The sequence below is a fragment of the Mesoplodon densirostris genome, chromosome 14, assembly GCF_025265405.1.
Source record: "Mesoplodon densirostris isolate mMesDen1 chromosome 14, mMesDen1 primary haplotype, whole genome shotgun sequence".
NCBI classification, from domain to species: Eukaryota; Metazoa; Chordata; class Mammalia; order Artiodactyla; family Ziphiidae; genus Mesoplodon; species Mesoplodon densirostris.
Window position 1 is genome coordinate 70,663,488 of NC_082674.1, and position 26,086 is coordinate 70,689,573.

The window sequence follows — 26,086 nt, forward strand, 5'->3', positions numbered from 1 at the left end:
CCCATATAGGTCATTACAGAGTATTGGGTAGAGTTCCCTGTGCTCTACAGTAGGTCCTTATTCGTTATCTGTTTTATATACAGTAGTGTGGATATGTCAATCCCAATCTCACAATTTATCCCTCCCCGCCTTTTCCCCTTGGTGACCAAAAGTTTGTTTTCTACATCTGTGACCCTATTTCTGTTTTGTAAATAGGTTCATGTATACTATTTTTTTTAGATTCCACATATAAGTGATATCGAATGATATTTGTCTTTCTCTGTCTGACTTACTTCACTCAGCATGACAATCTCTAGGTCCATCCATGTTGCTGCAAATGGCATTATTTTGTTCTTTTTTCACACTTTTTAAATGGGTATGTAAGAGACCCATAGGAATCAAAAGGTGGGAACACAGATTCTGAAAGCCCAATGGCAGAGCCTGTAAATAAGGCCCTTTTGCCGGAAAGCATATAGGGCTGAGCTGGACAACGGTCACAACAGACTCTTGAGGAGACATATTTCTGGGTGGTTCTTGGGGAACAAAGAGGATAACAGATAAATTGGGCAGGTCCTCCTTCCCTGGGCATGCGTGTATCACTCTGGTATGACCTAACATTAAAAAAGCATCAAATAGAAACTGTCACTGTAAATCACCATGGGGTTCTATTAAACCGATAAAACGACTCCTCCATGCTTCCCTACCCACCGAGGGTAGATTAGGGCACCCCTCCTGGCCTAGCTAGGGCATCTGGGGTGAGGGCAGAAGGGTGGGCCCCCAGAGCTCTGGAGTTCCAGAGGAGGGTTGTGCTTGTAGCTCAGGATCTAAGTGAGATTTAGTAGAGCCGCCTGTGTTCTTACAAGGAGACCATGTTTATGGTGTGTCAAGAGGACTCAAGGAAGGAAAGGCGCTGCAGAAAGTAAGGCGGGAGAGGACCATGGTTCCAAGGCCAAGTGTCGTGGAGGGGAAACGTGCGTACGCGCACACGCGCACACACACACACACACACACACAGAGCCCTTTGGTTTCTCCAATAGGTAGAACCTTGAAGGCCCTTCTGTTGGTGGATTTCATGAGACAGACGTGTATTAATAAACCATGCTCAATGCCTCTCTCCTTCTTGGTGGGGAAATGGTCAGAGATATGTACTCATAGCGTGCAAGACTGGGCTTCACCCAACTACTCAGGAGGCATGGCTGTCACTGGGGTGGGTATCTGGTCCCTCTGAGGAGCCTGCGGGCATAGACCAGGAAAGGAGATGCTCATCTCCCATCCTTCTGGGCGAGGCCCCGAAGCAGGAATGGAGAGTTTCAGTGAGCAGGTGAATGCAACTGTGCACCCCCAAGTCTGTGTGCTCGGCCTCTCTCTTCCTTAAAAGCACAAGGGCACGTGACAGTGGTGCAGGTGCGTTTTTAAACATCACCCCAAATCCCATGTCCTAGGGGAGAAATTAAAAATCACTGTATCAGAACTCCTGATCTTTGAGTCAGATCAGGAGTGAGGATAAAGTCCATGAAAAGAGGAAAACTTAACTATTATCATGAACGGGCACTTCCTTTTAATCCACTTCATGTGCAGACCAGCCGGGCTGGTGATACGTCAGCTCAAGCCTCCCCAGCATCCAGTGGGAAAACATCCATGACCCCTCAGAGACTTTTATACTAGGATCTTTTTCTGATCTTCAATCCCAAGGCTGCCATCTTTTAAACTGGCCCCAATAACTCTAGTTGTTAAGGAGTCAAGAGAACAAAGCTGATGGGGAAACAGAAGATGCTCTTGGAATCCCATGCACTTGGTTAAATGGAGTAAAAGCTGGTAAAATCAAATACTTCCCAATAAAAGTTGGAAAGCAAAGGACAGAACTGGTGATGGAGGCACCAGTGGGCTCCCCTGGCTGCCAAGAGCAGCTGGGGCTTTGAATGGTAAGTGTAATAATGAGTCTGTAAGGATGCAATTCCATGAAGAGTGGCTTTTTACCTGTGGAGGGTCTCCATGGTGAGGGGCTAAAGCCATTTGATGAGGCATGTGGTTTTCACATTTACAGTCACCACTGCAAGCTGAAGAGTGGCTGGGGAGCAGGAGAATCGGGACAGTGCAGCTTAGCTGCAGGGGCATTGGACAGAAGATTCCAGTTCTCACCCTGGTTCTGCCACCTGTACCAGGAGAGAGTGGGCAAGGCAATCCCCCTTCCACAGGCCTCAGGGTCCTCTTATAAAATAGTGATGATATTGTCAGGGTCATTTTTAAAAATTATTTTTAAAATTTAATTTTTATTTTATATTGGGGTATAGTTGATTTACAATGTTGTGTTAGTTTCAGGTGTACAGCAAAGGGATTCAGTTCTACATATACCCACTCTTTTGCAGATTCCTTTCCAATAGGGGTTATTATAGAATACTGAGTAGAGTTGATAGGGTCATTTTAAACCAGAGAATTCAAAGTTCTCTGAAACTCCCCCCATGGAAAGATGAGTCCTAATTCCTCCCCCTTTGAGAATGGCTGGCTGGCCTTAGTGATTTGCTTCTAGTGGGCTGAATGTGGCAGAAGTGACCCTGCCTGACTTCCAAGACCAGGTACTAACGGGACGCACGGCTCCCCCTCCTCCCCCAGCTCTCTCTCATGATGCTCACCCTCGAACCCATTCATGTGTGGTGAGAAGGTCACACCTCCATGTGGAAAGCCACAGTGCCAGCTGACAGCTAATCTCACTGCCAGTCATGGGGGTGAGTATGTCTTCAGATGGCTCTGCCCATCATCTTTGAGCCACTCTAGCTGAGACTACATGGAACAGGGACAAGCATTCCCTGCCAAGCCCCACCCAACCTAAAGATCCATGAGCAAATAAATGTCTTTGCTTCAATCCCATCAATTCTGGAGTGGTTTGTTACACAGCAACAGATACCCAGGATAGCTAATGCCTAAAATACAGGCTCACTGAGGCCCAAATTCCTTCCAGGTGGGAATTCTGACATGTCTTAAAGGGGTTAACTGGTGCCACATTATAGGATGAGACAGAAACTGATAAGGGTGCAGACTAGGCCTCCCAAATCTGAGTGTTATAAACCCGAGCAGAAGGAACCTGTCTGAGAAGGTTATCTGGATTAGATCTGCTTCTTTTGTAGCCTCCACAAAAGTCCTTTGTAGCCCCTGAAGCAGAGGGGATGGTTGTAGAAGGAACTCAAATTTCATGTAGAACTGAAATATGCCAAGTGGGGGCTCATTGTCAATGTCCAGAGAGGCAAATGTGACATGCAACGGTCAGCCACAACATAAAGTTTAAGTGTCCTCTACAGGAAGACAGTCCTGTCCGTGAAGGATCAGTAAGAGTCTGATCAGCCACGTTAACAAAGAGCTGATAAGAATATTCCTGGAACTACAATCCTGCAGCCTGTGGAACAGAAAAAACATTCACAGAAAGATAGACAAGATGAAAAGGCACAGAGCTACATACCAGATGAAGGAACAAGATAAAATCCCAGAAAAACAACTAAATGAAGTGGAGATAGGCAACCTTCCAGAAAAAGAATTCAGAATAATGATAGTGACGATGATCCAGGACCTCGGAAAATGAATGGAGGCAAAGATTGAGAAGATGCAGGAAATGTTTAACAAAGACCAAGAAGAATTGAAGAACAAACAAACTAGAGATGAACAATACAATAACTGAAATGAAAACTACACTAGAAGGAAGCAACAGCAGAATAACTGAGGCAGAAGAACGGATAAGTGACCTGGAAGACAGAATGGTGGAATTCACTGCTGCAGAACAGAATAAAGAAAAAAGAATGAAAAGAAGTGAAGACAGCCTAAGAGACCTCTGGGACAACATTAAACTCAAAAACATTCGCATTGTAGGGGTTCCAGAAGAAGGAGAAAGACAGAAAGGACCAGAGAAAATATTTGAAGACATTACAGTCGAAACCTTCCCTAACATGGGAAAGGAAATAGCCACCCAAGTCCAGGAAGCGCAGCGAGTCCCATACAGGATAAACCCAAGGAGAAACACACCGAGACACATAGTAATCAAATTGGCAAAAACTAAAGACAAAGAAAAATTATTGAAAGCAGCAAGGGAAAAACAACAAATAACATACAAGGGAACTCCCATAAGGATAACAGCTGATTCTCAGCAGAAACTCTACAGCCAGAAGGGAGTGGCATGATATACTTAAAGCGATGAAAGGGAAGAACCTACAACCAAGATTACTCTACCCAGCAAGGATCTCATTCAGATTTGATGGAGAAATCAAAAGCTTTACAGACAAGCAAAAGCTTAGAGAATGCAGCACCACCAAACCAGTTTACAACAAATGCTAAAGGAACTTCTCTAGGCAAGAAACACAACAGAAGGAAAAGACCTACAATAACGAACCCAAAACAATTAAGAAAATGGGACTAGGAACATACATATCGATAATTACCTTAAACGTAAATGGACTAAATGCTCCCACCAAAAGACACAGATTGGCTGAATGGATACAAAAGCAAGACCCATATATATGCTGTCTACAAGAGATCCACTTCAGACCTAGGGACACATACAGATTGAAAGTGAGGGGATGGAAAAAGATATTCCATGCAAATGGAAATCAAAAGAAAGCTAGAGTAGCAATACTCATATCAGATAAAATAGACTTTAAAATAAAGAATGTTACAAGAGACAAGGAAGGACACTATATAATGATCAAGGGATCAATCCAAGGAGAAGATATAACAATTATAAATATATATGCACCCAACATAGGAGCACGTCAATACATAAGGCAACTGCTAACAGCTATAAAAGAGGAAATCAACAGTAACACAATAACAGTGGGGGACTTTAACACCTCACTTACACCAATGGACAGATCATCCAAAATGAAAATAAGTAAGGAAACACAAGCTTTAAATGACACGATACACCAGATAGATTTAATTGATATTTACAGGACATTCTATCCAAAAACAGCAGAATACACTTTCTTCTCAAGTGCGCACAGAACATTCTCCAGGATAGATCACATCTTGTCACAAATCAAGCCTCAGTAAATTTAAGAAAACTGAAATCATATCAAGCATCTTTTCTGACAACACACTATGAGATTAGAAATGAATTACAGGGAAAAAAACGTGAAAAACACAAACATGTGGAAGCTAAACAATAATACGTTACTAAATAACCAAGAAATCACTGAAGAAATCAAAGAGGAAATCAAAAAATGCCTAGAGACAAATGACAATGAAAGCACAACGATCCAAAACCTATGGGATGCAGCAAAAGGAGTTCTAAGAAGGAAGTTTATAGCAATACAAGCCTAGCTCAAGAAACAAGAAAAATCTCAAATAAACAATCTAACCTTACACCTAAAGGACCAAGAGAAAGAACAAACAAAACCCAAAGTTAGCAGAAGGAAAGAAATCATAAAGTTCAGAGAAGAAATAAATGAAATAGAAACAAAGAAAACAATAGCAAAGATCAATAAAACTAAAAGCTGGTTCTTTGAGAAGATAAACAAAATTGATAAATCTTTAGCCAGACTCATCAAGAAAAAGAGGGAGAGGACTCAAATAAATAAAATTAGAAATGAAAAAGGAGAAGTTACAACAGACACTGCAGAAATACAAAGCATCCTAAGAGACTACTACAAGCAACTCTATGCCAATAAAATGGACAACCTGGAAGAAGTGGACAAATTCTTACAAAGGTATAACCTTCCAAGACTGAACCAGGAAGAGATGGAAAATATGAACAGACAAATCACAAGTAATGAAATTGAAACTGTGATTAAAAATCTTCCAACAGACAAAAGTCCAGGACCAGATGCCTTCACAGGTGAATTCTATCAAACATTTAGAGAAGAACTAACACCCACCCTTCTCAAACTCTTCCAAAAACTTGCAGAGGAAGGAACACTCCCAAACTCATTCTATGAGGCCACCATCACCCTGATACCAAAACCAGACAAAGATACTACAAAAAAATAAAATTAAAGACCAATATCACTGACGAATATAGATGCAAAAATCCTCAACAAAATACTAGCAAACAGAATCCAACAGCACATTAAAAGGATCACACACCATGATCAAGTGGGATTTATCCCAGGGATGCAAGGATTCTTCAATATATGCAAACCAATTAATGTGATACATCATATTAACAAATTGAAGAATAAAAACCATATGATCATCCCAATAGATGCAGAAAAAGCTTCTGACAAAATTCAACACTCATTTATGATAAAAACTCTTCAGAAAGTGGGCACAGGGGGAACCTATCTCAACATAATAAAGGCCATATATGACAAACCCACAGCAAACATCATTCTCAATGGTGAAAAATGGAAAGCATTTCCTCTAAGATCAGGAACAAGACAAGGATATTCACTCTCACCACTATTATTCAACATAGTTTTGGAAGTTCTAGCCACGGCAATCAGAGAAGAAAAAGAAATAAAAGGAATACAAATTGGAAAAGAAGATGTAAAACTGTCACTGTTTACAGATGACATGATACCATGCATACAGAATCCTTAAAAATGCCACCAGAAAACTACTAGAGCTAATCAATGAATTTGGTAAAGTTGCAGGATACAAAATTAATGCACAGAAATCTCTTGCATTCCTATACACTAATGATGAAAACCCTGAAAGAGAAATTAAGGAAACGCTCCCATTTACCATTGCAACAAAAAGAATAAAATACCTAGGAATAAACTTACCTAGAGAGACAAAAGACCTGTATACAGAAAACTGTAAGACACTGATGAAAGAAATTAAAGACGATACCAACAGATGGAGAGATATACCATGTTCTTGGACTGGAAGAATCAATATTGTGAAAATGACTATACTACCCAAAGCAATCTACAGATTCAATGCAATCCCTATCAAATTACCAATGGCATTTTTTACAGAACTAGAACAAATAATCTTAAAATGTGTATGGAGACACAAAAGACCCCAAATAGCCAAAACAGTCTTGAGGGGAAAAAAACGGAGCTGGAGGAATCAGACTCCCTGACTTCAGACTATACTAAAAAGCTACAGTAATCAAGACAATATAGTACTGGCATAAAAACAGAAACATAGATCAATGGAACAAGATAGAAAGCCCAGAGACAAACCCATGCACCTATGGTCAACTAATCTATTACAAAGGAGGCAAGGATATACAATGGAGAAAAGACAGCCTCTTCAATCATTGGTGCTGGGAAAACTGGACAGCTACATGTAAAAGAATGAAATTAGAATACTCCCTAACACCATACACAAAAATAAACTCAAAATGGATTCGAGACCTAAATGTAAGACCGGACACTATAAAACTCTTAGAGTAAAACATAGGAAGAACACTCTTTGACATAAATCACAGCAAGATCTTTTTTGATCCACCTCCTAGAGTAATGGAAATAAAAACAAAAATAAACAAATGGGACCTAATGAAACGTAAAAGCTTTTGCACAGCAAAGGAAACCATAAACAAGACGAAAAGACAACCCTCAGAATGGGATAAAATATTTGCAAATGAATCAACAGACAAAGGATTAATCTCCAGACTATATAAACAGCTCATGCAGCTCAATATTAAAGAAACAAACAACCCAATCCAAAAATGGGCAGAAGACCTAAATAGACATCTCTCCAAAGAGGACATACAGATGGCCAAGAAGCACATGAAAAGCTGCTCAACATCACTAATATTAGAGAAATGCAAATCAAAACTACAGTGAAGTATTACCTCACACCGGCTAGAAAGGGCATCATAACAAAATCTACAAACAACAAATGCTGGAAAGAGTGTGGAGAAAAGGGAACCCGCTTGCACTGTTCGTGGGAATGTAGATTGATACAGCCACTATGGAGAACAGTATGGAGGTTCCTTAAAAAACTAAAAATAGAATTACCATATGATTCAGCAATCCCACTATTGGGCATATACCCAGAGAAAACCATAATTCAAAAAGACACATGCACCCCAATGTTCACTGCAGCACTATTTACAATAGCCAGGTCATGGAAGCAACCTAAATGCCCATCGAGAGACGAATGGATAAAGAAGCTGTGGTACATATATACAATGGAATATTACTCAGCCATAAAAAGGAGCAAAATTTAGTCATTTGTTGAGACATGGATGGATCTAGAGACTGTTATACAGAGGAAAGTAAGTCAGAAAGAGGAAAATAAATATTGTATATTAACGCATGTACGTGGAACCTAGAAAAATGGTACAGATGAACTGGTTTGCAGGGCAGAAGTTGAGACACAGATGTAGAGAACAAACGTATGGACACCAAGGGGGGAAAGCCGTCGGGGGGTGGGGATGGTGGTGTGCTGAATTGGGTGATTGGGATTGACATGTACACACTGATGTGTATAAAACTGATGACTAATAAGAACTTGCTGTATAAAAAAAATAAATTTAATTTAATTTAAATTTTTTTAAAAATAAAAAAAAGAATATTCCTGTTATGTAAATTGGTGCAGCCACTACGGAAAACAGTATGGAAGTTACTCAGAAAACTGAAAATAGAGTTACCATATGATCCACCAATCCCACTCCTGGGCATATATCCAGACAAAACTATAATTCAAAATGATACATGCACCCCTATGTTCATAGCAGCACTATTCACAATAGCCAAGACATGGAAACAACTTAAGTGTCCATCAACAGATGAAAGGATAAAGAGGATGTGGTACATATACAATGGAATATTACTCAGCTATAAAAAGAATGAAATAATGCCATTTGCAGCAACACAGATGGACCTAGAGATTATCATACTAAGTGAAGTAAGTCAGAAAGAGAAAGACAAATACCATATGATATCACTTAGATGTGGAATCTAAAATATGACACAAATGAACTTATCCGTGAAACAGAAAGAGACTCAGAGACAGAGAACAGACTGGTGGTTGCCAAGGAGGATGGGGGTTGGGGGAGGGATGGAGTGGGAGTTTGGGGTTAGCAAATGCCAACTATTATTATATATAGAATGGATGAACAACAAGGTCCTACACAGGGAACTATGTTCAATATCTGGTGATAAACCATAATGGAAAAGAATATGAAAAAGAATATATATATACATATAACTGAGTCACTTTACTACACAGCAGAAATTAACACAACACTGTAAATCAACTAGACTTCAATAAAAAAGAGTGTTCCTGTTAGAATTTGATGGAAATGTAGAAAAACATGATGGGAAATATGTCAAAACATTAACAGTGTCTATCTCTAGGTGGTATGATTATAAATCAACTTTGTTTACTTCTTCAAACATTTCAGTATTTTTCTTTTTTTAAAAAATAAATTTATTTATTTATTTTGGGCTGTGTTGGTTCCTCATTGCTGTGCGTGGGCTTTCTCTAGTTGTGTTGAGTGGGGGCTACTCTTCATTGCGGTGTGCGGGCTTCTCATTGCGGTGGCTTCTCTTGTTGCACAGCACGGGCTCTAGGCACGTGGGCTTCAGTAGCTGTGGCGCGCGGGCTTAGTAGTTGTGGCTCACGGGCTCTAGAGAGCAGGCTCAGTAGTTATGGCACACAGGCTTAGCTGCTTCACGGCATGTGGGATCTTCCCGGACCAGGGCTTGAACCTGTGTCCCCTGCATTGGTAGGTGGATTCTCAGCCACTGTGCCACCAGGGAAGTCCCAACATTTCAGTATTTTTCAAGTGTTGTTTTGGTACTGTTTATGTATAAGAAAACATACCCAAAATGATGGGAATAAAGTTGACCTGCCTATTGCATAAGACAGTATTGTGCTAAGGGTCTTCCATGGAAAATCATGAAGAATTAGTTGGAGAAAGGGGAAGGACTGTAGACAGAGAAGTTTGTTTTGCTGTTACTATGTTTAAAATTTTTTTCCAGATAATTTTTTTTCAATGCAGCATGACATAAAATGGAACAAAGTTTGGTTTGCTTACGTGCTAATTGAAGCCGTAGTACCTTTCATGTGCTAAGAAGCCCTGAAACTTTCCAAAAGGGAGAAACAGTAAACAGCATGGCTCAAACGTGTTTTTGAGGGCACTTCCTGGGATTAGAGTTTCCTAGAATACATTTTGGGAAACTCTCGCATAAAACAAGGTCCATTTAAGGCCTGGCTCACCCCTCCTCATTTCCATAACCACACAGCATCCCTGCACACCAAGGCAGCGGGGTTTGCGGGCACCGCCGAGCCCAGGAGCCTTCAGCAACTTGGTTCAAGAAGAGAACATCAGAAGAAAAAAAAAAAAGAAAGAGAGAGAGAGAACGTCATCTGTATGGGGGATGGGGAGGGGAAGTCACCCCCACAGAGATCAAGATGGGTCAGGCTGGTGCCACTCTCATCTCAGAAAAATCTGGCAACTCAGTCTGTTTTCTACTGCACAGCCCCAACTAAGCATTTGGGGCATGAATGAGCTCCACTGAGCATGTTCTTCTCTTGTGAGATGTAACGGGGACATCCTGACTCTTAACCAGAGTTATCAGAAAATGTTGAGGCTTAAGTGGGAGGCTGGCCTCATTTCCTAGTGATTCTTACTTAATGTTTACCTGGGGGGAGGATTTCATGGGAGCACAATCCTTAGGAACTTGTTACCAAAATTCTAAGAGAAATGTTTAGACTTTTCTGAAGGAAGGCTGCATTTTCAAGATGGTGGACTTCCAAGCAACCTTTTTCAATTTAAAATAGGTTGGGAGAAACCCACACACCTATGGTCACCTAATCTATGACAAAGGAGGCAAGAATATACGATGGAGAAAAGACAGTCTCTTTAATAAGTGGTGCTGGGAAAACTGGACAGCTACATGTAAAAGAATGAAATTAGAACACACCTTAACACCATACATAAAAATAAACTCAAAATGGATTAAAGACCTAAATGTAAGGCCGATACTATAAAACTTTTAGAGGAAAATATAGGGAGAATACTCTCTGACATAAATTGCAGCAAGTTCTTTTTCAATCCACCTCCTAGAATAATGAAATAAAAACAAAAATAAACAAATAGGACCCAATTAAACTTAAAAGCTTTTGCACAGCAAAGAAAACCATAAACAAAATGAAAAGAAAACCCTCAGAATGGGAGAAAATATTTGCAAACAAAGCAACCGACAAGGGATTAATCTCCAAAATATACAAACAGCTCATGCAGCTCAATATCAAAAAAAAAAACAAACAACCCAATCAAAAAATGGGCAGAAGATCTAAATAGGCATTTCTCCAAAGACAATGGTTAAAAAGCACATGAAAACCTGCTCAACATCACTAATTATTAGAGAAATGCAAATCAAAACTATAATGAGGTCTAACCTCATACCAGTCAGAATGGCCATCAACAAAAAGTCTACAAACAATAAATGCTGGAGAGGGTGTGGAGAAAAGGGAACCCTCTTGCACTGTTGGTGGGAATGTAAATTGATACAGCCACTATGGAGAATAGTATGGAGGTTCCTTAAAAAACTAAAAACAGAATTACCATATGATCCAGCCATCCCACTACTGAGCACATACCCTGAGAAAACCATAATTCAAAAAGACCCATGCACCCCAGTGTACATTGCAGCACGATTTACAATAGCCAGGACATGGAAGCAACCTAAATGTCCATCACCAGAGGAATGGATAAAGAAGATGTGGTACATATATACAATGGAATATTACACAGCCATAAAAAAGAACAAAATAATGCCATTTGCTGCAACATGGATGGACCTAGAGATTATCATACTGAGTGAAGTAAGTTGGACAGAGAAAGACAAATATTATATGATACTGCTTATATGTGGAATCTAAGACAGGGCTACAAATGAACTTATCTACAAAACCAAAACAGAGTTACAGATGTAGAAAACAAACTTATGGTTACTGGGGGTTAAGGAGGGAAGGGGGGACGGATAAATTGGAAGACTGGGACTGATACATACACACTACTATATATGAAATAGATAACTAATAAGGACCTACTGTATAGCACAGGGAACTCTACTCAATACTCTGTAATGGCCTATATGGGAAAAGAATCTTAAAAAAGAGTGGGTATTTTTATAACAGGTTCACTTTGCTGTACACCTGAAACAACATTGTAAATCAATTATACCCCAATTTTAAAAAAATAAAGCATTCAGACAAAAAAAATAGACTGGGAGTTTGGGGTTGACATGTACACACTGCTATATTTAAAACAGATAACCAACCCTAACCTACTGTATAGCACAGGGAACTCTGCTCAATATTCTGTAATAACCTAAATGGGAAAAGAACTTGAAAAACAGTAGATATGAGAGGGACTTCCCTGGTGGAACAGTGGTTAAGAATCTGCCTGCCAGTGCAGGGGACACGGGTTCGATCGCTGGTCCGGGAAGATCCCATATGCCGTGAAGCAACTAAGCCCATGTGCCACAACTACTGAGCCTGTGCTCTAGAGCCCGCAAGCCACAACTCCTGAGCCTGCATGCCGCAACTACTGATGCCCGAGCGCCTAGAGCCTGTGCTCCGCAACAAGAGAAGTCACTGAAATGAGAAGTCCACGCACCATAACGAAGAGTAATCTCTGCTCGCCGCAACTAGAGAAAGCCCACGTGCGGCAACCAAGACCCAATGCAGCCAAAAAAAAAAAGAGTAGATACGTGTATATGTATAACTGAATCACTTTGCTGTACACCTGAAACTAACAGAATATTGTTAATCTACTCCAATATAAAATAAAAATTAGAAAAGTAAAATTTATTGAAATGATTGAAAGGGAGTTAAGGAAATTGCCCTTTGCCTCAGATGCCCCCAGGAGGGTGCCAGGTCTCCCTGAGCTGGGACAGTCCCAGGTTTCTAGGCCTACCAGGAAAATATTTCTCCTTCTGACAAGTCTTCTTGTCAATTGAGGGACCCCACTAGGGTGAAAGCCAAGAGCCCCAAACAGAAGGAGGTGCCGTTCCTGTCTCTGTTTACTGGGCCACAGTAAGAATTAGCATTCTGCCTGCAAGTACACTGCTACCCTCCCCTTTGCTTTGAATGCAGAGTCACTCATCTGGAAACTACAGGGTAATAGGAATGAATCGTGTGTCCTGATACCACTGTGTTCTCGCAATGCCTGCTGCTGCCTTAATCACCAAATAAAACAGACAGAAAGGAGCCTCAAATTTTTTACTGCCGTTTTTTCCCTGTGTGTGGGCTTATGACGATGTACATAACACCCAGTCAGGAGCCTAAGAAAAACACAGCAAAATTAGCATGATAGATGGGCTCCAGCTGGGAACAGCCACATGCACTGCCCAGGGCCAGGCTTTTTCACTCCGCACTGAGCCTGACACAGGGGCATCAGCAAGTGTGCACAGGGCAGAAGTCCTCCAAGTGGGCTACAACCTTCACGGTGCAGGCCGGCCTTTCCTGTTACACCTACGTAATTTACAACAGAGAAATAAAACAACGAGGTCAGTCTCTCCTCTTAACCAAGTTACTCTCCACGAAAGGACACCCAGCTGAGAAAGCAGAGCCCACAAATTCGGATCATCCTCCCGGCTCTGCCCAACATAGACTGCTCGGGTATGTTCTTTCCCCTTTACGCTTGGAGGATGCCCCCAACCTGCCTAAAAGCTCTTGGAGGGCAGGGTAATGCTACGTATCCCCTTCTGTATCTTTCACTTGTTCACATGCTTAGTTAACCAATCCTGATGCGAGGGTGATGGAATGGCAGCTGTCATTGGTCCACATCAACCAACGCCCCCAGGAGGGACCGGAAGTAACAACCAGCCTCCCAATGCTGGAGCTTTTCTTTCTGCAATGCCTGCTTTGCAAAACTGCCTGTAGAGACTTACCTGGTGGCACAGTGGTTAAGAATCCACCTGCCAATCCAGGGGACACGGGTTTGAGCCCTGGTCCAGGAGGATCCCACATGCCGTGGAGCAGCTAAGCCTGTGTGCCACAACTACTGAGCCTGCGCTCTAAGGCCACGAGCCACAACTACTGAGACTGTGTGCCACAACTACTGAGGTTGCGTGCCACAACTACTGAAGCCCGTGATCCCCAACAAGAGAAGCCACCGCAATGAGAAACCTGCGCACTGCACTGAAGAACAGACCCCGCTCGCCGCAACTAGAGAAAACCCGTGCACAGCAACGACGACCCAAAGCAAACAAAAATTAATTAATTAATTAATTAATTTTAAAAAAAACCCTGAATGTATAAGCTTCTTATCTGTTGTGTTTTAACTCCTCCCTCTTGCCTGAACCATTTCACTGGTGTTGAGACTAAGGATTAGGGTCAAAGAATAATATAATGGTCTAGCTTGTGTTTCAGAACCAGCACTCTCCCTGCAGAGAACTCCAAGCAGCAGCTACTCTTGCCTGACACTCTTGATCCTTATTGACAAAAGGCCACAAAAAGGAATGAACTTTTGCCATTTGCAGCAACACGGATGAAGGTTAGAGGTTATCACACTAAGTGAAGTCAGTCATACAAGAAAGACAAACACCATATGATATCACTTATATGTGGTATCTCAAAAATGATATAAATGAACTTATTTATAAAACAGAAAGACTCACAGACAGAAAACAAACTTATGGTTACCAAAGGGGAAGTGGGGGAGGGATAAACTAGGAGTTTGGAATTAACATATACAAACTACTATATATAAAATAGATAAACAGGGGCTTTCCTGGTGGCGCAGTGGTTGAGAGTCCGCCTGCCCATGCAGGGGACACGGGTTCATGCCCTGGTCTGGGGGGATCCCACATGCCACAAAGCGGCTGGGCCCGTGTGCCATGGCCACTGAGCCTGCGCGTCCGGAGCCTGTGCTCCGCAATGGGAGAGGCCGCAGCAGTGAGAGGCCCGCGTACCGCAAAAAAAAAAAAAAAAAAAAAGATAAACAACAGGATCTACTGTATAGCACAGGGAACTACACTCAATATCTTGTAATACCTAAAATGGAAAAGAATCTGAAAACAAATCTGAAAAAAATATGTATGTATTATGGATATATATGTATGTATAACAATCACTTTGCTGTACACCTGAAACTAACACAACATTAGAAATCAACTATACATTGATTTTAAAAAAAGATGACATGGTTAGCAAACATTTGGTCCTGTCCAAAACATCCATAAGTCATCTGGTCCATAAGATGCTTGGTCCACACCAAAATGTCCTTGAAATTTGGTCCTATCCAAAACTTCCAGGGAGACATCTGGTCCATGCCAAAAGGTCCTTGATATTTTGGTCCTGTCCAAAACCATTTGGCATGGACCAAATATGTTCATGGATGTTCGGGATAGGACCAAATTTCAAGGGCTTTTTGGCATGGACCAAATATCTTATGCACCACGTGTCTCATGGACATTTTGGACAGGACCCAATGTCCTGCAAGGGGCAGCACAATTCTAAACTCACCACCCATCCTCCCTCCCTCAGTGAAAATGCACGAGGTTATGGAAATAGACCTTCACTGATAAGAGATAATGTAATTTTAATTAATGCCAATGAACTGACCATTTAATATTGGATTAAAGGAGGCTCACATGAAAGACTTTCTTCTTAGCATTCAGTTCTATCAAGAAATGGAATGAGCTGTATTTTACAATACTGCCCAGTTACAGAAGCTTGCTTTCTTTGGAAAGTGATGATTCTTATCAGTGCTTTCTGTCCCTAACCCTTGGGCACGTGGGTGAATCATGTCATGAGAAGTTGTCAGGAGCCCAGACTTTAGGAACTGATGCCTGAATGTGAATCCCTGCCTGCCTGTGTGACCCCTCAGCCTCCGGCTTCTCCATTGTAAAATGGGACTAAAAATAACCTATGTCGAGGTTTAGAGTTAATGCATGTAAAATGCTGCAGACACACAGTGTGTGCCCCAGAAGTGTTAGCTTTTCTTATTAGCACTGTGTACCCTGCACTGTGCTAGGGTCTTATACTGAGCTCCATTTAGTTCCTGCAATAACCCTAGGAAGAGGGTGCTGCTATTAACACCCCCATTTTACAGAGTAGGAAACTGAGGCTAGGAGAGGTTTTTTTAGATCGTCTAAGGACAGAAAGTAAAAGTGGCAAGAATCAAAGCTGGGACTGTCTGATTCTAAGCCCATGCACTTCCTGCCACACCACACTACTTCCTGGATGACACACACACACACACACACACACACACACTGCCAAAGAGTGTCACATCAGAATTAGAAAAATGTGCTTATGACTGGTAAACTGTGCCTCATTATCTAGGGATCCAAATGTCTCTCAATCAAACTGTTTCTTTTCTGAGTACAAGGACCATGTTTTTACATCTTCCCTCAAGAAAAAGCACATAGTTCTGTACACACAATAGGGCACTCAATACTCACTGGATTTACATGGAAATTCACAGCAGAAAGTGGATCCGTGTCCTGGTTTAGAATACTTGATCAAACAATCCAAATAAAACATGAATTCCCCAAAGCTTTGAAAACCTTGCCTAATATAGCTCATGTTTTCTGGAGACAACGAGAGATCTGATCTGAAGCTAAACATTTCTAATCTCATCAAAAATACCGGGAGTGAAAACAATTCATATCAGACCTCCAGGTGGGATTAGGGGAAGGGCCTCCCATGTTGCTGCTATAAAACCCACACAGCTAGAGGCTTTGGAAGTGATACAATTTTAGGATTGTGTTTGTTTTGTCCTTGTTTTTTTTCCCCCAAGTGTTATGAAGAATACTGCATTATTACTGCTATTCTGGCGAAGAGATCTGGGTATTCCTAAACATTCTAAAGCCCGTTTCCCCATCTGAGGACAAGAGGGGAGTGAGGACCAGCAGCCTCACTGCCCGGTGTCTGTGCTGGGAGGTTTCCAAATAGGCAATCTGGTGGGATGGGTGCCCACAGCTCAAAGCAAATGGGGATGGGAATAAATGGAAAGAACTGCATACAATTGGATTTCTAAGAATTTTTAGCCAAGATTTTATTGGAATATCTATATTGGATGATCTCTGAGTATGGTAGAGCCTAAACATGCGTTTTACCTCTTCTTGATTTTGAGGTAAGCCATGCAGTAAAAAGACAGGGCTAAGACTGTGGGCCTGGGGGTAACATTAAAGATGATGATGGCAAAAGCCAAACTCCTATGAACTCAAAGTCACATCAGGACACGGCCTGGACCTGCCAGAGAGACCAAATTAGTTCTCATGTGAAGAGATATGTGTGTGGTCCCGAGAATAAGAACAGAGTCCAAGGTTTAGGAAGCCTGTATTTATCTTCCACTTCTGCTACTCTGTTAGAGCTTTAGGGTGTTTGACAAGTTACTTAACCTTATTGGGCCTTAGTTTCCTTATCTGTAAAACGGGAATAACGATGATACACCCCTCAAAGGAATGTGGAGGAGTTAATACGAGATAATGCATAGAAAAGTACTTAGCCTGGTACTGTGCACCCGAAAGTTATCAGGGCACACAGGACATACCCCGTGACCACTGGCCAGCACCACTGACTTTTTCATTATTGCTGATGGGAATAGCTTATAAATGTGTTAATGGAAAATGTCCTGCATCTTCACATACAGGTAGCGATTAATACTTAAAAAACAAAAAGCTTCTTGGTGTATTTTGTGGCTGTTCCCAAAATAGCCCAAGAGGAGGGCAGGGCAGAAACGATGACCCTCATGTTGCAGCTGAGAAGGTGGAGGCTTAGTGAGGTGAAGGGGCTTATTGGAATCCATCAGGTAGGACAGGGCCAGCCAGGAATGCAGCTCAGGCCTCCGCCTCCTGCCCTGTCTCCACAGCGACCTGGCAGGCAACCAAGAGGCGAGATGCCCCAGAGCAGAGAGCTGGAAGCCTGCCAGGGAGAGACAGCGTAAGGACTCCGTTCCAGTCTGGTCTCGTCTGATCTATTCATTGGCATGTTGCTTGGGACCCACGTGGATTTTACTGCCCTTGTAGGTGGTGGCCTAAGGGAGCCATGGTCCCCAGTGCCAAGTGATGTGCGTTAGTTCAGACTAATCCGGGGAGTCCTCATATTATTCTTTGTTTATCTTGTTATTACGGAACATTTGCAAACCTACGGAAAAGTAGAGGCTTGGAGTACGATGAACCCCCAGTGCTGGTCGTCCAGCTCCAACAGTCCTCACTCCACACCAACCTGAGTTTGCCTACCCCTCTGGCATTGCCCCGTGCCCTGGTGTTTTTAAGGAAATATCTGGGAAATTAACAACCAAGGCACACTTCCCCTGTGCCCCACAGGGGAAGATTCAGGTCTCATAGGTCTGAGTGGCTGGGGATTTATTGTTCTCATGGCTGCCCTCGCACCAGGTGACGTGGAAGGACAGACCCCCCCAGGGCTGCTGAACTGGGAGACTTCCGAGGGCTCCGTCATTCGAAAGTGGAGGATTCTGTAGGTGACAACCAGGTAGTGGGCTCTGTGAGGGGAGGTGGGCAAACCCTTCAGCCCTGTAGGTGTTTAAGAGGCTGGCAGAGGGCGGAGGGACCTGCCAGGCACAGGCAGTGCAGAAGCAGAGAGGAGAGAGCTTGGAGCAAGGAGGCTGGTCCTCCGGGCCCGACTGAAGGCCTTCCTGAGACAGGACATCCCGTGTCGCCACAGGACACCACTGCTGGGCCTGTCACCGTGCAGCCTAATGATCTGTGGTCACCTACCCATCACCACCATTCACCTGGGCCCTCCTCATGGGCACGCCTCTTGTTCATCTTTATTTCCCCAGAGCCTGGTGTGGTCACTGCCAACTCGGTCTGATCGTACGAGATAGATAACATCCGACTGGCCTCTACCTTCAAAAATAGCCACTTTATGGGGGACTTCCCTGGTGGCCCAGTAGTTAAGACTCCACACTTCCAATGCAGGGGGCACGGGGTCAATCCCTGGTCAGGGAACTAAGATCCCGCACGCCCCGCAGTGAGGCTAAAAAATAAAAATAAAATAAAATAATACAAAATATCTACTTTACGGAGTCATAAAGTAGATATATACAGTAGGTGTTCAATAAATGTCCAGTGAAGGAATAAGCATGGACATGGTTCTAACAGCACTGACGTGCCAGCGACCAAGCTAGGCTTTCTGGTCAACCCGACAACAGTGCCAAGCAGCTGTGATATCCCCATTTTCCCATGAGGAAGCTGAGATACCATATACGGAAGAGCTTAGCCCAGTGAGGATGGTTATTCCATGTTCAGTGCGTGCTGATGATTATTCCAATTACTGTCCAGGGCCAACAGCTCCCTGACAGCACATCCAGGATTTAAACCCAGCCTGGCCTGGCTCCCATCAGGCTGCCTTGCCAAGCAGTGTCCATCCTGGAAATGCAGTAACTGGAGGCTTCTGAAAGGAGGCCCCAGTCAACAGGGTCACCACATGGACATGTGAAAACTATAAACCACTTGGCAAGTCCCAAACAATCAGTAATTTCTGGGTAAGGAACAAAATTGAGGGAACTGGTTTGAATTTTTTGAGCAGAGCGATGCAGTATTTCAAGGAGTACATGTGCCCCAGCCGCCTGCCTGGCTGTGTTTTCCGCTGTAGCGTGAGGACAAGCAGGGTTCAGACGGCGGACCACACGACACTGCCGGGCGGGGAAGTCGCCCCTCTTACCTCTTTGCCCTGTCTTTCTCATCTTCATCCATTAGATTGTCTCTGCAGTTTTTCCTGCAAAAAAAAAAAAAAAAAAAAGAACAGATGATGACTCTGATTCTCGACCTTTCTCACAGGTCTTTCTGGTTGCCATCATTTTGGTCTGATCTAAATCACATGCCTGAATCCACAGGTTCTCAAACTTTCTGGTTCCCAGCAACTCTTTGCACCCTCTCAAAAATGACTGAGGACTCTGAAGACCTCTTGTGTATGTGGGTGAAAACTGAGAAATCTTAAATATACAATATTCCGTTAAGCATCAGAGAGATGTCATCAACAGAACTCCAAGAGCTTCTGGAAAAGACCACTGTATACTCAAGAGAGTAAACAGGCAAATGATATGTTAACATTAGGAAAACTGTTTTGACCTCAAGGACCCCCCTGGGTCCCTAGATCACACTTTGGGAACTGCTTTCCGGACCCAGCTCAACAAAGCATCTGTTTATCTCAAACCTGCAAGCTGCCCATGACGTTCTAAAGGAGAGCATTTCTTTATCCGTTCATTTAAATACACAAACTCCTCTTATGCAGCCTGGAGGGATCGGGGCCCCAAAGAGGATAACTGCTCTCCTATCTTTAAGGCACGTACACCCCCTAGATAGTCGAGGTACACAGATGTGAAAAATGAAGTAACAATCCAGGAACGTTCTCACAGCCCCAAAGTTCATCGCCTGGGCCTCTACCCTCCCAGGCCACTGGCTCAAAGGCTCTTGGGCCCACTGACCCAGTGTCCCCTGCTACACGCAGGCCTGCGGTCCTTCACCCCTCAGAGCCACATCCCTGATTACTCTTCCTTCACACGTTCCCCATCTGTCTGGGGGGGGTCCCCCTCCAGCCCCTCCATGCAGAAAGACGTTCAGGGTGTCCCTGAGGCCAGAGTTGGGGGAACTGGAGGCGAAGTGTGGTGGAGATAAGGGTGGGGACCACAGAGAAATGGAATCACCATGACCCACACGCTTCAGAGGCCTGACATCAAAACTCCAGAATCAACACTTGGCAAATGCACTAACCTTTACTCTCAAAATTCCAAGTTCCTGATCACAACTTTTTTTTATGAAAGTAACTCATTTTATGAAAAGGCCAGTATGAATTTTGTAACAAAAGTAGACAAGGATATTAACAGAAAGAATTATTATAGGTCAATCCCATTCATGAACATGAATATAAGAATTCTCAACCAAACAGCAAATCCAATAGAACCATACGTAAGAATTGTAACGTTAGATAAAAATTTTTAATGGGACAAATGAATTTTTTCTCTGAGATAATTTTGTTTTGTAATTTTTGGTCTGCTGTGAGCCCAGGCATGAGTCTGAGCCAAAGAGGAAAAGGAATTCTGCAGTCACAGCCCCTGTTTACTTACAAGCCCCATTTGGTAAATAGCAGGCATATTTTAGTGATAGATTCGCAAGAAACACCATTCAGCAGTTGAGGCCTGTGTCATGATTAAAATGGGGTTAGCATATCTGCAAACAGGCATCTGCTTAATGTTTTCCAGATGGAATCTGTTCAAAGCTTTAAGACATGAAAAATGCAGGCCATTCATTTAATGATATGCTACTCCAGGTCTGCACTCCATGGAAAGTGGTGGCTGCCTGTGCGCTGAGGGCATGAGCCAGGATCCAGCCATGGTAACAGGGTAAAAGCCATGCCCCTTACCAGGTACCCCTGGACAGAGCACGTTTGCGGAGGATGTGGGCTTCGGTCTGCTTTGCTGAGGATCTGGAATCCTGTTTGGATGACAGGGGTTGCTTTGTCATACATGAAACGTTGTAGAAACACCTACAAATGACTAATAGCTACTCTGTATCAACTGCAGCAGCTCTGATTCCTCTCTCTCTGTTCTTAAACACTTCCTGAATCCATGAAGCCCTGATGTCCTACACCCACTTTCTCTTCTTTCCCATCCCTCCCATTTCCTTGCCCGATTCCTGGCACTCGACCCCTACGTCACTCTGCTCCACTGCACCTGAGGGAAGAGAACACACCTGAGTTGTGCTCCCCAGGAGCACCTGCCCCAGAAGCTTCACACCAATGTCCTGTTTTGTCACACCTGTTGTCTCCCATGCCTTCCTCATGTCCATCAACAGTGGAATGGATAAAGAAGATGTGGTACATATATACAATGGAGTACTACTCAGCCATAAAAAAGAACGAAATGATGCCATTTGCAGCAATATGGATGGACCTAGAGATTCTCATACTAAGTGAAGTAAGTCAGACAGAGAAAAACAAATATCATATGATACCACTTATACATGGAATCTCAAAAAATGATACAAATGAACTTACTTACAAAACAGAAATAGACTTGCAGACTTCAAAAAAAAAACTTATGGTTACCAAAGGGGAAAGGCTGGGAGGAGGGATAAATTAGGAGTCTGGGATTAACATATGCACACTACTATACATAAACTAGGTAAACAACAAGGACTTACAATATAGCACAAGGAACTCTACTCAATATTCTGTAATAACCTATATGGGAAACGAATCTGAAAAAGAATGGGTATATGTATATGTATAACTGATTCACTTTGTTGTACACCTAAAACTAACACAACATTTTAAATCAACTATACTCCAATATAAAATAAAAATTAAATTAAAAATTAAAAAAGTTAAGTGCACATAAAAACTCAATTGTGGTAATGTACACATAACATAAAATTTGCCATTTTTAACTCTACAGCTCAGTAGCATTAAGTACATTCATATTGTGGTGCAACCATCATCACCATCCATCTCCAGAGCTCTTTTTATCTTGTAAAACTGAAACTCTGTCCCCACTAAACACTGACTCCCCACTTTCCTTCATCCAACCCCTGATGACCACCATTCTACTTTCTGTCTCTACAATTCTGATGACCCTAGGGCCCTCCTATAGGTGGCATCATACAGGATTTGTCCTTTTGTAATGGGTTTGTGTCATTTAGCATAATGCCCCAAGGTTCATCATGTCTTGGCATGTGTCAGAACTTCCTTCCTTTGTAAGGCTGAATCATATTCCACTGTATGTATGGACCACCTTTTGTTTACCCATCCTCTGTTGATGGACCCTGGGTTGCTTCCACCTTTTGACTATTATGAGGAACATGGGTGTCCCTCCCTCCTTGTATCTTTGAGTCACTCTTTTAATTCATCATGTGGAGGAGCTGGAGGGGCCCAAAGCACACAAGAAAGAAGAAGAAGGGGAAGAAAAGTAGTCCTGTGAGGTTGGGTTAAAGGAACAACAGAGAAGTTTAAGGGGTGACAGCGACTCTCCCCAACTGTATAAAGAGTTTCCAATTAAGAGAGGAGGGGAGAAGAATAAATTAGGAGTTTGGGATTAAAATATACACATTACTATATATGAAATAGATAACCAACAAGGACCTACTGTATAGCACAGGGAACTATACTCAATGTCTTGTAATAACTATAATGGAAGAGAATGTAAAAGAAGAATACATATATCTATATATATCTATATATCTGAATCACTTTACTGTATAACTGAAGCTAACACAACATTATAAATCAACTATGTTTCAGCAAAAAATTTTTAAAGAAGAACTTCCAATTAAAAAGGATTTTGAGCAGCAGTTTTTTTGGGTGTTTTTTTTTTAATGACCACAGAAGGCCAGGGAAGAGAAAATGAGCTGCAATGAAGGCAGAGGAGATTCTGTTTAGAGCTGAGAAAATAACTGTTGATATGATTAACCCCCAAAAGTGAACAACGGTGGAAAGCTCTAGTATTTTTACTCCAGATAACCACACATCCTAGATGGGCTAGACATTTAGGGGCTTCATCGTCACGGTCCCAACAGGAAACAGGACTTAATTGCAAGGAGGCTGTTTGTAAAGGTGTGTGGAGGTGGGGTGGCTAGGGAAACCAGGAAAGATGGTGCAGGTACCTAGGGTTGGTGTCAGCAGAGCTGTTGACACCTCTATGCATCAAGGGACAAGAGGGAAATGGTTACCTGGACCTGGAAGGAATGTGTCATATAGGAGAGGTGGCATTTGGTGCAGGGATGCAGTCAGCCTGAAGAAACCTTGTAAGAAGGGAGCTGAGGGGATATATACCTCACCTCCTTGTCCGCCCTCCCCAATCTCTCACTTGTGTCTCCTGTTGGCCACACCCCCCAGAAGACAGAGAGGGAGGCTACTTTTGACATCCTCACAGGGGAGCCTCTGGGGCAGACAGAAAGGTGGGGACAGGGAGAGGGGCACAGGAAGGAGACCCAGCACACCCAGTACATTTCATTTCTTGGGGGCTCTTCCAGTTCTGGGTTTCTTGGCTTTTTCTGGAACACAAAACTATTTGGAGTCTTTTTACACCTTGTAACACCTCCCAAAATTTCAAGTATAGGCATCTGCATCTACTAACTAACCACTCAAGAAATAATCACCAATGAGAATGATGAGAGGCTGAGGAAAAGAGAGCCTGGAACTATTGGAACAACAAAATCTGTAATGATGGATTGTAACCCAGAGAATAAACTAAATATTCATGAGTCCACTGGTACAAATAAATAATTAAGTGAATAAATAAATGGAGGAGGGGACAGGTTTCCCTTACAGAAGAATTTCAATTAATAAATGTAGAAGGAAGAAAGGAAATCGAAGATCACCATCAGTACACCGAAGTAATAACTGCTGCAGGCAAAATCCACTGAGGGATGCTGAAATTAATGGGCAAAAGTTTGAGGAGAATCAGGTTATTTGCAGAGTTCAAAGTATCTCCCTCAAGATATTTATTAATCATAAAAGAAAAATAGTAACTTTATAAGTAGAGAAGATTGGCAGATACCACCTTCACCCGGGGTCAAAATTAACCTCACCAGGATAAGTTATATCCAAGTGTTTTGGTGGAAATAAGCACTCATTCTTTTGGGTATACACAACTAAGCGTGTACCTGCTGGATCACAGTATAGCCATATGCTTACTATATTAGAAACTGCCCAACTGTTTCCCAAAGTGACTGTACAATTTTATATTTGCACCAGTAGCACACGAGAGTTCCAGAGGCTCCACATTCTCACCCAACACTTGGTATGTCTTCTTAATTTTAGTCATTCTGGTAGGTATGTTTTGGGCTCTCATCGGGATTTGACTTTGCATCTCCCTGATGATTAATGATGTTGAGCATCTTTTCATGGACGTATTTGCTGTTCTAGACAGCTTCTTTTGTGATGTGTCTGTTCAAGTGTTTTGCCCACATTTCTTTCTTTTTCTTCTTTTTTAAAGAAATTGGGCTGTAGAAGCTTCTCTCTTTTGGATATTAGTACTTTGCCAGATATATGTATTGTGAACATTTTCTGCCAGCCTGTGGCTGGTCTTTTAACTTTCTTGATGATGTCTTTTGATGAATGGTTTTTAATTTTGATAAAGTGTAATTTATATATTTTTTATTTTTGTGTCCTAAGAAGTCTTTGCCACCTCAGTGTCAGGAAGAATTATCTTACGTTTTCTTCTAGACGCTTTATCATTTTAGCTTTTACATTGATTTACACTCCACTGCAAATTAAATTTTACGTGTGGTGTAAGACAGTGGTCAAGGATCACCTTTTTTCCCCCCATCTGTATACGTACTTGTTCCAGGATCATTTATTGAAAAGATATTTCTTTCCCAATTGCATTGTCACTTTGTCAAATATCTTGTGTGATCCTATATCCTTGTGTATGTACAGAATCTCTGTTCAGTTCTATTTATCTATAGGGTATCCTTAAAGTTCAGACACATAGGATAAACTTATTTTTTTTAATACAATTTTTTTCTTAATTTCATTTTTGGGGTATTCATTGCTAGTATATTGAAATACAATTGACTTTTTTTTTTCCCACGCCGCACAGCTTGTGCAATCTTAGTTCCCCAGCCAAGGACTGAACCTGGGCCCTTGGCAGTGAGAGCACGAGTCCTAACCACTGGACTGCCAGGGAATTCCCTAAACTTATTTTTAAAAATAAACTTTATTTTTTAGAACAATTTTAGATTTATAGAAAATGCAAAGACTGTATTGAGAGTTCCCACATATCCTGCACCCAGTTTCCCCTGTTATAAATACCTTACACTACTATGGTGTATTTGTCACCATTAACGAACCAATACTGATACTGAAACATTATTATTAAGTAAAGTCCACACTTCACTTATATTTTCTTAGTTTTTATCTAATGTCCTTGCTCTGTCCCGGTATCCCATCCAGGAAACCACACTCCATCTAGCTGTCATGTCTCCTTAGGCTCCTCTTGGCTAGGACAGTTTCTCAGACTTTCCTTGTTTTTTATGACCTTGACCATTTTGAGGAATACTTGTACATTGTCCCTCAGTTTGGGTTTGTCTGATGTTTTCCCCAGATTGGGCAGATGGGTTTTTAGGAGAAAGCCCACAGAGGTGAAGTATCATTCTTTTTTTTTTTCTCTCTTTTGGCCGCACGGCATGTGGGATCTTAGTTCCCTGACCAGGGATCAAACCTACACCCCCTGCATTGGAAGCACGGAGTCTTAACCACTGGACCACCAGGGAAGTCCTAAAGTACCATTCTCATCACATCATCT

General features: G+C 42.2%; 1 protein-coding gene across 4 annotated transcripts in view; it reads right to left on the reverse strand.

The window, feature by feature from the left end:
• The window catches only part of NPAS2 (neuronal PAS domain protein 2), a 192,078-nt gene that overhangs the window by 92,482 nt on the left and 73,510 nt on the right, over positions 1–26,086 (reverse strand). For 3 of the 4 annotated variants that reach the window (XM_060117277.1, XM_060117278.1, XM_060117280.1), the window contains exon 2: positions 19,507–19,560. In XM_060117277.1, the coding sequence (XP_059973260.1) occupies positions 19,507–19,560 (54 nt within the window). Of the gene's footprint in view, positions 1–19,506; positions 19,561–21,204; positions 21,276–26,086 lie in introns of all 4 variants that reach the window. The other variant, XM_060117279.1, reaches the window with a different exon arrangement.